Source organism: Lonchura striata, chromosome 7, assembly GCF_046129695.1.
Source record: "Lonchura striata isolate bLonStr1 chromosome 7, bLonStr1.mat, whole genome shotgun sequence".
Lineage (NCBI taxonomy): Eukaryota > Metazoa > Chordata > Aves > Passeriformes > Estrildidae > Lonchura > Lonchura striata.
The window spans coordinates 25,286,046-25,298,497 of record NC_134609.1 but is presented as its reverse complement, the minus strand read 5'-3'; the positions used below and the strand labels follow the sequence as shown (position 1 = coordinate 25,298,497).

Sequence of the window (12,452 nt, the reverse complement as noted above, 5' to 3'; positions counted from 1 at the left end):
CATTCTCTGGCAGGGCCAGGGGACATTTTCTGTGTTTTGAAAGCAGCAGTGTCCCCTTACCGGGCAGTGCCTGGCACTCCTGCTGCCGCTGGTCCCACTGGCAGTTCAGGTGCAGGGAGCAGCTCTTGCAGCTCGTCAGTTTATTGCAGATCTGCTCATTCCTCACGTGGCATTTTGTGTAGTTTTTAACTGACTGTAAAAACAAACAGACAAAGCAGCATCTCAAGCAGATATCTATTAAAAGAACATCCTCCCCAGAAAGTCATGGCCACCTAAAAGTAGGCTGAATTTAAGCTCCTTATCTAGAATCCTTTACCAGATGCAGAATGCAACACTGGAGCACAAATCACCCCACTTGTTCTACACAACTATGTGTGTCAAATTGAAGAGGCCAATTCCTTGTACAGAGAGCAGGAAAAGCTTAAAAAATTAAATTAACTAAATTATTTCATCTTATGCAGGTTAAAGCAAAAAAATAGTCACACAAAACTTAAAAATTGGCATAAGGTGCAAAATAACTACATATAACTGACTGAAGGTGCAAGAATGCTCCACACATGACATAAAACCGGGGATAAATTTATTCCTTTGGTACCTTAGTATACAAGAAAAGCAGTAAACACTGAAGGAATTATTACCTGGAGGCTTTTATTGGGTTTGGTTGGTGCTTGGTTTTTTTCCTGAAAACTGAGGTCTTCCAAGTTAGACATTTTGAACACAAATCTTTCTTCCCCCTACACAGTACTTTTAATTAAGATGTTGTATTGATACCTTATTTAATGAACTGCCCTAAATCCTCAGCCAATTCATCTGCTCACCTATAAGGCTCTCTCTACCAACTTAATTTCAAGGTAATAATTAAAAGTAAGTCCTAATGCAAGACAGCTTTATACTCACAGAACAGCTGAGATTAGAACGGACCTCTGGGAGTCTCTCTTGTCAAACCCTAACAAGTCTTGTCTCTCTTAAACAACAAAAGATTAAAATAATACATGGCAGCAATAAGGGATTGCACTTGGATAGCAAATGCATGATTTATTGAAAATGTTGGTTACTTTCCTTTCTACTAGTCTCCAGGAGTATGATTAAACAACATATAAAGGTACTGCATGACCATAAGTTACACAGTGGTTGGTACTGGAATATGGCAGTGATAGGGCAGGGGGAGAAAAGCTATCTCCTTTTATTTCTGTTTGTTTGAAGTCCTGAAATAATTCATTTGTGAAAGTGAATTCTCAATCTCACACAGAACCAGCTTCATTCCAGCTGAACAACACTGCTGTTGAGGCATTTTATTTTCTTTTTACTTTTTGCCTTTAATGGATTAGATGCCTACCAGTAAGTTTGTTTTCAGAGGCCCTGACTTCTTTCTGTTCTATAGGAAAGGCTACTGTGAAGCAAAAAGAACCAGAGAAGCTGGTCTAGGTGCAGGCATCTGCACCACAACACGAAACAGAGCCAAAAGGCAATGCCAGCAAGTAACAGACATTACTATCTAGGCCAAAAATGCACACAACAGTAAAGCACAAAAAAAAAATCTTTGGTACAAAGTCACATTTAGTTTCACTCAGTCATGAAACATACTCGCCAAACCTCCTGAGAGATGCTTTAAAGTGAATTTTAGAGCACAAGTAACCACCATCTGCTCATTTACAATAGTTCAACTAATACTCACTTTTAACATTTCATTTTGACATACCCTTAAGCATTCAGATTTCTTTTTTAAATTATATACTCTTCAGTGGTATTACATACAGATTACAATTGTCCACCTAAGCTGAGATATTTGCTCTATTACTTTCTAATCATGAAGCTTGTTGTGTGCTGGTTATTTAATGTTTAAAATAAAATTCAAAGTACTAGTGACTGTTTTATAATAATATTCTTTGCTGTATTCCCTTATTCCCAGCATTTATTTCCCTTAAATCCAATTTAAACACTGCTTGCCTGAAAATCTCATTAGTTCAATGTAGATGTGAATCCAATAGGTAATTCATATTAACACAATATTAAGGTTATAACTTAAACTACCAAACCCAATGAAATTCAGAAAGATGACAGTCCATCTGTTACAGAACTCCTATATTGCTGTAGGATATTTATAATGTTTACACACCAAAGCATGAGTAAATCATGTTATTTATAAAGCCTCCCTCATGTCTGATTTACTTAGATTTTTTAAAGTACTGATCCTGATATGGTAGTATATAGACAGACTTATGAACTGCAGTGATTTTCTGAATATTTACTGGAGAATGAAAATACTACAGTAGTTTATCTTAGAATTTCAGAAATCACTATTAAATTATGTACCTCTCTCCTCCTCCTGGATTTTTTCAGGTTAACAGTATAACCTTGTCAAGTTTGCCTAGTGTAAATGTAAATTATTAATTTATAGATTCACTATTATTTCCCTGAAGCTACTACCAAAACTTGCTATTGTGTCCTTCTTACTCATAAATTTTGTTTGTTTCCTCCAAGATAAATTTTATTCTATTCATATTCCTTCTACTACTTTATATATTTCCTCTTGACTATTCTTTGAATTCCTCAAGTGTAGGCAGATTTCCATGATTACTATTATGGGTCTTATCATCCAAGGACTTCCACTGTGAAAGAAGGAGCTTTCCGGAAGCGATGCAAACATTACAAAAAAACAGGGATTCTTGTCTTTAAGGCACTGTGTAAAATTATTTAATAATGTAAGACTGTAGGTCTCTTTGAAGCCTCCTCTAGTATCCTATTTCCTTGGCAAAATGCTCTTTATCATTCCCTTCATGGATTTGAAAATGTTTATTTTATGTTGCCACACTCAGATAAAGAACTCTTAAATCGCACACCAGTCTGGGCTGTACTTAGGTAACTGTCATCAGCTGGGACATTATTGTATTTGCACATGTGGGACCAACAGGAGAAATTCAGAGACTGCTCCTGGCAGCAAGAGCGTGGCTGGTCTCAGGCAAAGATTTTGCTTTCATGGAGGAGCTTACTCTTCTGTGGTACTACTTCATGAAAAATGACATCTTGTAAAGGTGCAGCAATCTAAAATGAAATTAACCTCTCCCAGAAAGCCTTTTCTTTTTTTGTCTTTTTTTGGTAAAGACTTGTTTCCCTTATAAAATATAGTCAATTTTCTGCACAATGTGATCAGCAGCAAGGGAGTAACATGTTCATAGGATGCAAGATAAAGCATTTTATGTGCAGAGGGTGAATACAGTTTCATAAACATATTAAACAGATCCAGATCAACCAGGCATTGCAAACCTCTGTTTGAAATTACATCAGATATGACTGTGTTATATATATGATCTATACTTTGATGATGCATGAGTCTGCACAAGAGGGGAATACAGTATTCTGTTAATGTGCTGGCTCACATCAGAGGGTGACCAAGGCAGGTGAATGTGCATCATCAATGGATTAGCACTACTCATGAAGTCCATCTGTCCAGCTAGAGTATTTCACGGAAATGTTCATATTTTAGAGGCCTTCCATTCAGCAGAGTAGCCAGGCTTTGCAGATATCTGTGACCATGAGGCCAATGCCAAACTGGTTGACAGCATATCTTTAGTAAACTCGCCAGTTTCCTTGAGGCAACAGCAGCAGATTATAAAACATTATTGTCATTCTCATCTGGAGTTCTATGATCTAAGTCATAAATCAAGGCCTTTGTACAGCTGCAAAGGCTCCTTGTGATGTTCCTAAGTCTACAGCTTGTTATCCCATATTACCATCACAGTGCTGTCACAACATTTTCATTTGTGGGCCTAGTCCAGAAGTAGCAGTCTATGAAAATGGATAATCAGCCTGATTCATTCTGGTTTTCCACATGGTGCCATTCTGTTGATGCTATTTTGGTGGCTTTTATTGAAGCTGCAAAATTCTGCCTCCATCATCTCACAGCCAATAGACTAGTTTTACAACAGCCACCTTCCATTTATGACAGCAACTCTTTCCAGAAATAATTTTGATGAATTTTTGCTACCCAATTCTTCAGTGACTACACTAACAGCCTTTACTATCCACTTCAAACCCTAAATAAAAGACAGGAAATTATACAGAGCAGACTGGAGCATTGTCTGGTAATTAAGCTGACAATCTCAGCCATGAAAGATTGTCAAAGAAGGACACTGAACCAAGAAGGTTGTGCTAAAATACCTAGTGCTCCACATTTATTAGAGATCATTTATTAGGAATGAAGATGGTCTGCTCCTTAGCAACTATTGCTTGTTCAAGAGCTGAAAACCACGGTTTGAAAATTAGCACCTAATGGAGAACAATGTGTCAGGAAAAGAAGGGCCCTTGAAGATCACAAAGGAAACTAAGCATTAGTGCCTGGAATGTGAAATCCCTCTGACAGACTTATAACATGACTACTGATGAATTTGTGTCTGCATTGCTTTTATTAGTAGTGACTAGCTACAAATGCCAGTGATTAGAGCTGGCTGTGCTCACTCTGAACGGGCAAGATTTGAGTCACAATCAATCCAACTCACACCTTAATTTGTCTGGAGAACAAGATTGATTTGCATCAGGTTCAAGCCAGAGACCAAGATACTTTTACTAATGAAAGTGTGTCAAGAAAGGATTTTGAACTCAAGTACAACTAAGTTGCTGTGGATAGCTGAAAACTGTAAGGAAGTAAAATTTATAATGCTAAAACACTATTATAAGCTTGACAAAAATCAAATGAACAAGCAAGAGATGCAGCAGCTGGTGAACAGCTTTTTAATATTGCCTAGTGCCATTTTTTATACTTTGTTATTACAAAGTATAAAACATGGCACTAGGCAATATTAAAAGGGGAAAACTATAAACTTGCATGAATCTGTATGATCTGATGGCTTGTAGTTAAAAAGATCAGAACCAAATTATCACAAGCCAGTGGACCTCATGGTTACAGAAGCTCCTATTCCTTTAATGAGATGACAAGCAACTCCATGACAAAGAAAACCATTTCTAATGATCAATGATCAGAAGACCATGACTAATGAGACTGGCCTGGTCCTGTTTAAAGGGGAAAAACCAAACAGCACCCTTGATGGGATTCCATGGTTTCTGCCTATCTACTGTACACCACATATGCACAAATCCAAGTTAATAATAACTCTGTGACTTTTTGAATGACATTAATTAAGGGATAATAGCATTTGTCTTTAGAAATATATAGTAGGCAACATAACACTGAAGAATACTTGTTTGACCCCGAAATAGATTTTTTTTTTTTTGCTGTAGTCCAACTCTGCCTTTTGCAACACTACTAGCTCAAAAGCCTGAAAAACGAGTTTGTATCGAAAACAAGCAACTACTAATCCACTAGCCCTAGAAAAAGAGAAGCACTGCAAAGACGCTGAGATTTGCGAGGACTCACCATGCTGCAATTACTGTTTGCAGAAATGCACTTCTTGTCGTCGCACCACTGGCAGCCGTTGGTGTTGGCGGTGCAGCTGGCGCAATCCGCGTAGCGGTAACATCTGTCGTCCGCAGCAGCTGCCACACAAACCAAACAGAAACGTCCCACACAAGGAGAATAACGCCACCTTCCTGACACTTCCGCAGAGCTTTTCCTGTCACAGCCTTCATTTGAACTCTAGCCATTCATAAGGGTTTAAGTTACTGTAGGAAATTAATTCTTTTCAGTTAATAGGATTTAGTCCTTGAAAAATTCCTTCAGTAACAATTTCATTTGAAGGTTCGTAAGTCTCATATCAAATAACGGAATAGTCACTGATTTGCAGCATGCAAGCTCTCTTACCACAATGCAAAAATTAAGTGTATGAAAAATTTTTTTCAAGTATTTTTCCTTCACACTTTTAACATGGAAAAAGATCTTCTTCAAACATAGGATTCTATAAAAATATTAGATGGCTATGCAGGAAGATGAGACAAAAATAGTAAATAAGCTACACATGGACATTTTAAATCTTTGTAAATTAGTCTATAAACCCAACAATGACTGGTAAGTTAAAGCTCCATCCTTTAGCTACAAGAAGTATTTGAAAAAGAGTTAATGTTATATTCTTAATAATGGGACTTGGACTAAAATTTAGGTTATGTAAAATCATTTAGGATATAAATCATTACTTCCATTTAAAGGAGGCAAGGTTTTAAAAATCACCATGATGCAAAATAGGAGAATTTGTATAATCTCCTATGCTGATTACTGTGTTCAATTCCTGTTTGGTTTGACTTCTTTAGCTTCAGGTGCATGCAATCTTAAAAGATTCTCTTGCCAGGGAAGTTTTGTCATCCAAGAATTGATTTTTTGAAAACCACTAAAATTTCTGCTTATCCTTTAATATTGACCATCAGCAGTTTCTCAGATGATACTCTCAACCAGGTAACAACTGAGCCAAGTAATGTAAAAGAATACGTGAAAAACTGGCTTTTGGCAAAAAATTACCACCTGATACTGGAAGAATTTGACAGCATTGAAACAGTGCTGTTCACACAACTTCTTCAGAACTGGAATTACACAGACCATATCTCTTCCAAGTTGAGTTGTACTTTATTTCCACTGCAATACCTGTACTTGAGAAACTGATCTAACTTTTATATTTTCTTTCAGCCTGTCTGTGCTTTATTTTCTTTGGCTTTTATAAACACCTGTTGCTATGATCAGCTTTTTATAAAATCCACTTTTGTCTGTATTACTTCTGAATATAATGACACAAGGTTTTTTCTTTTTCAATATAGATGAAACTTTCTAGAATGTAGATCTCTAAAAGCTCTGAAACTGCACAAAAGCCATTTTCCAGAAAACTGTACCTGGATAATGTTTTTCTTATATGACGCACCTTTTTTTTTCCTGAGTTTGAGACTTTATAGCCAGTCTAGAAACAAGTAAAAGCTATCAGAAAAATAAAATGTCTTGAAGTATTGATTAATAACATTGCTAGTAACTTTTCAACAAACATTAAACACAGACAGGCAGTTTAATTGTATGGCAGTTTGTACATACAGCACACATCCAAAGTTTGGGAAGCAATTTTACACTGTGCTGAAAGGAAAGATGCACAGGAAAAATAGTAGGCGCATGTAGCAGGGATAAATATTCTGTTCATGTGACATATAAACACAACACTTTCACAAGCAATTTATTTGTGACAAGCCAAAATGCTTCGGAATAGGTTGGAACAGTTATTCATAACAGCAAATTGCTGTTTCAAACAATACAGCCATCACAATGCCACAGAGAAATTCATATGACAAACCTGAACCCATCTGACACACTGCAAAGGGCTTGTTTGCCTCGGGTTTTTTTCCAGCTGTTCCTGTACTATATTCTTCTGTACAAATGCTTCTGTTTCACAGGTAATCTGCTTGAAGAAGTGATGCTTTCCTCTCTTACTGGCACATACAGGTATGGGAGTGCCATATCATAACATCAGGTATCATTTGCAGTGCCCATTTGTGCTCTCACTGTTCTGCTATGCACCTTAAACTTGTGCTCTTTTGCATCTACTTCTTTGCATGTAAAATATAAAAGGATTCCACAACTGAATGATTTTTTTAAAAAATTACATCTCTTGCACTGGGTATTCTCACGGGGGAACATTATTTTAACATTCCAGTCACCACTTCCACATAGTTGCTTCTCTGGGGACTGTCCACCCCCCATCTCCTCCATTGCATTACAAACCTGACTAGAGTTCACTTACCTGTTTTCTTGGGACATTTTGCTCTAAGGATATTATTAGCATGTCCAGATTCCCAAGATTCACAATGTTTCTTGTTCCATAGACACCTTATTCCTGGACGAGCATTTTTGCACAGCTCTTCATCTCTGAATGCTTCACAGTTGGGAGGCTTGTATACAAGGACGTCATTCAATAGAACACTTGAAAAACCCCCAAATATATACATGGACCTATTGGGAAAAAACAAGAAAGTTTACTCTTACTGTAGTCCCACTTTCTTCATTTCTTATCTGTCTTGATGCACTATTAAAAATCCACATATTATAATTTAAATAAAATCTTATTCTTTCTCTAATAAAGACTCTACCAGTGGTTCCTTTATTGATTACTTTTTCAATTGATTTCCCCATGGAAGTTGAGAGTAACAAAAAAATTGCTGAAAGCTCCTTGTTCTTTATGGATTAGGGAGTGGCATATCCAATGTCTGGAAAAAAGAATGAAGAGCTTTGGAAGAATGCAGTCATTTTCACAATTAAATATTGAGAACATGAATATGAGAGCATGAAATACTGGCTTGCTGAAAACAAGAACATTCCTTTCAAGACAGGCAGCAGCAATTGGTAAGATGGATATTTCTTTTTGGTAACATTTCTGGTGCAGTAGCTGCTGACACAGGAAGCAAAAGACTAAACCCGAATCCTCACCCTTCTCATTAAAACTAGGAACTAACTTTCAGGTAAAAGATAGTAATAGAAAACCTCTATATCTGTTGTATGATATACCCCTAAAACAGAATTAATCACAGAGTTACTAATAGCAGAAATCTGGAGAGTGTCTCATATTGCACTGTTTTGGTACCAAAAACCCTATGAAAAATACCACTTTTTAAAAAAAAAAAAAAAAAAATTTAATGTATTTCATAGAAAGTGACAGTTCTCAAAGTATCAGACATGGCTTAGATGGCATAAAACACACAAATCATAATGAAAAACTATCAGATGCTGAATTCATTACTTTGAAGCAATTTTGTCTTAATAAGTAAATCTGTTCATTGATTAATGTCAAGTGCTCTGTGTACATACTTACAATTTAGTGCTATTTTTGTGAAAAGCAGTCACACTCTTATTTGTAGCATTACTCATTACCTTATTTCTGACCTATACAGGATCCTTATATAGAGGATCCATAAGTTGCCCACAAATACTTCAGAACTGACTTTATTAGAGTGATGAATAATGTAGAAGAGGTACAATGATCTACAGTACTGCTACTTCAGATACTAGGCCAGCTGGCAACCAGCAAAACTGAGACAAGTTAACAACATACCTTTCTTTAAACCTGACTATTGTTTTCTACAACTTTTCCAACTTAATATCATCTAGTTGCTGGCAGGCTTTTCCTTCTTCAGGTGGTAAAGATGATAACTGTATCAGTATCATCAAAATCTCTCCTTTTTCCCAGCAAATTTTAGTTACATGGTTATTTTATGATTGCAGAAGAATGAAGAATTATAGCATACTGCAAAGAGAAAAATACTTCTCCCATCACACCTAAGTGAGGGTTATAGTTGGTACCAAATATGAAATTCAGTGTAGCCCTCAATACTGAGAAATGTTCACCTAAAATGTCACTGATCCCCAGCAGACTGGGGGTTAACTGTACTGAATACCTGATGAGCATTATTTTCCCTTTTAATAAGTTACATCACTTCTGTTATTGAACCATATTCACTTAAGTGTGATTTCTGCTACAGGTATTTCCTTCAGAAAAATGGCAATGAAAATTTAAGAGACACTTCATTTACCCATTACTGACAACAGCAGAGTGACCAAATCTGTTGACATCTCGATGCAGATTAGGTTTTGGTAAAATCTTCCATTCATCACAAGCTGAAAGACAAAACACCAAGCATATATCAAATAATTTGAAAAGTTTTCAGCAAAATACATGTGAAGTATATTTTAACCACTCAAGGATAAATCAACTCAACTGCTTTAAGATGCATTTGTGAGTAGATGCTTCAAGAACCTGTCAGCAACACTGATCTATCCTAACATTTATCAAGACCACAGAACATTCACAGAAGAGTCACTTTATTACATGTACAGTCGTCTGCCTTCACAGCCAGTTTCAACACCCACAGGAACAAACCCTGGCCATTGTTTTTTATCAAGGGATCAGTAATATTGCCTTCATGTTTACACACTCTCAAATTAGCTAAAGGGTTACAATTTATAAGTATTTCATGGAATATCTATGGCAGTGAACTTAGTTCTTTTCTTAAGTGTTTAAAGATAAACTATCACTCCTCCAGATGTGCAACCCATCTCATTATTGTCTTACTTTTGGTATCTTGATTTAAGTATGCTACTAATTACTTTCCACATACTTGAGAGGAATGCTGAATCAGGATCTCCACATCAAATTAATTATTCAAGCACTTTTCTTTTTTTAAACTGCTGTACACAAATGTGGTTTCAGTGTGGTTTAATTTTTCTTTCCTGATGAGAGTTTTAGTTCTTCAGAACAATTACTCCTTTCTTCATTATTTCCTACTTAAACTTTAGTGACTTCATATATTCAAATCCCACAGTAATAGAAATAGGGAGCCCCTACAGACTGAAACTTCAAGGAAAGTACAGGGTTTTTGCACTTCAATTTGGGTAGAGGCATCTCTCAGTAGTCAGGTCATAACACCTCACTCTTCAGTTTAAAAAACCAGAAATGGATAAATCCAGGAGGAACAAACTGTCTTCCAAGCTGGTCTCGCTCCCACTGTCAGAACAGTTCATCTCTGCCAGGGCTGCTCTACTGGCACTTCTAATGCAGAAAATTATCCACAGCACAAAATTACAAAATTATTGACAGCAGCACCTTGTGCAGTCAGCATCTTGTTAGCAAAGCACACTGGAACACCTCGGTGCAAGGTCACACGAGGAGGGACTCGGCACACAGGAGGGGATAGCATGGCACAGCTATGGTGCAACACCACTAAATCAACTTGTGTTTCACCAAATCACAGCCTGAGCCCATAAAGAGATCCAGTGTGAGAACCATGGCTGTGATAAATAAACTCATTACACCTCTTTATAAATTGGAAACAAAAACTAAAAGCAAATTATTACCAGAGTAAAGCAGATGGCTCAAACAGCAATAATTTTGACATAGGTGGTGGACTCAATGGAATTAGCAGTGTGAAGAAAGTATAGCAAGCTTCATGCATAGTCTTATAGGAGCAATACACCCAAAATTCTTACTTCTTTCTCAACTCCTACCTTCTATCACTATCATTGTTAACATTATACTACCATAACATTATGGAATTATTAATACATTTCATCTTTCACAATTGCTCTTTCTTATTTTCTCCATTTAAATAAAGTGGTGAAAGTATGTACAATCCCAGAGAGATGTTCCTGAAACAGTTTCAACCAAAAACAAGCATTTTAACAATTGACCAGCAAAATCTTGTTACACTTTAAAATCAAGCTCTTGCTCTTAAGTCACTGCATATTAACAGACACAGCACGTATGAACTTGTGTGCCTTTGATGGTAAAGGAAACAATTTAGGAAACCCACACTAAATTTCCATCTAATTTTAAAACTCACACTAAATTTTCACCTGATCTTGCGAAGTGCTGACATTAATTTTCTTATATTTACAAACATATACATTATGAATGTAAATATATAATCTTTCTTGTACTTAGAAATTTATTTCAGAAAAAAATGGGATTTAACACCAAGGGAAGACCATAAAACCATAATAAAATCTGATTTTCAGATGATGAACCCCTGAGGGCTGGATATATAATAATTCCTTTCTTACTGATGGTATTTTTCAAACTGGCAGATCTTTTCAATAGAGCAAAAGGAAAAAAAAAGGGAGGGAAGCTTATTACAAATAGCTTCCCCTCTTATCTCCTCCTAGATTTCTCAATGACTACTGAACACTGAACAGAGCACTGTGCAAGAAAAATACTTCTGCTCAGCTTTCAATTCCTGATGTTTCTCTGTACAATTGATTAATACAAAATACAGATAGTTGGCCAGCTGATTCCTGGTGTTTTTCAGTAAAGAATCAAATAGAATTCATCCCTGCCCATCATCTTCAAACTCCTTTTGAACAACTCTAAGCACTCAGATTTCCAGACTTCACTGTACCATTCCAAGGGAAAAAAAATTACCAATGGTAGATGTAATATTATATACAACATGATTTATCAATAATACAGCATTCTGTGTGTTGTTTGTATTAGGTTTAATAATGATGGTAAACTCTGTGCAGCAAAGAATAAAGTATTTTCCTCCATAAAATGTTATGTCCTCAAGGCATTTTACTGATAGAAAGTGAAAGATAGTTGTATCTATTCTATCTGTAACCAGGTACAGTACATAGCATGTGGAAGCACAATCTGCTTTTAATAGAACCAGTTACTAAGCAGATGAAGAAACAATACTATTAATTTTAAACTTATTAGCAGAATTTTTAGCCACTGAAAAGTAGAAAGATAAATAAAGGGGCTATTTTCTTTCTATTACAAAGGCTTCTGCTTTAAGAATAAGCTGTACCACATTATAACATTAAAAGAAAAAGTTTTATCCTCCTCTCTGGTGTAGATTAAATGGTTACCAGATGATACAGAAGTGGCTCTGACAGAGAATTGCCAGTGACACACATTTCTGTGATGAAACACCACAGAAATACTCTGGATTTGAAGCAATCCAGCTGATGCTGGCTGAGAAAATTCTCACTTGAACTTTGCACAGGGTATTTCTCTCCAGAGCCCTCACTCCAGCAGGTCAAGCCT

General features: G+C 36.3%; 1 protein-coding gene across 3 annotated transcripts in view; it reads right to left on the bottom strand.

The window, feature by feature from the left end:
* ATRNL1 (attractin like 1) overlaps positions 1-12,452 on the bottom strand; it is a 431,352-nt gene that overhangs the window by 337,069 nt on the left and 81,831 nt on the right. For all 3 annotated transcript variants that reach the window (XM_021537269.3, XM_021537270.3, XM_021537271.3), the window contains exons 11-14: positions 9,445-9,529; positions 7,662-7,870; positions 5,372-5,490; positions 61-193 (exon numbers count right to left, since the gene is read on the bottom strand). In XM_021537269.3, the coding sequence (XP_021392944.1) occupies positions 61-193; positions 5,372-5,490; positions 7,662-7,870; positions 9,445-9,529 (546 nt within the window). The remainder of the gene's footprint in view (positions 1-60; positions 194-5,371; positions 5,491-7,661; positions 7,871-9,444; positions 9,530-12,452) is intronic.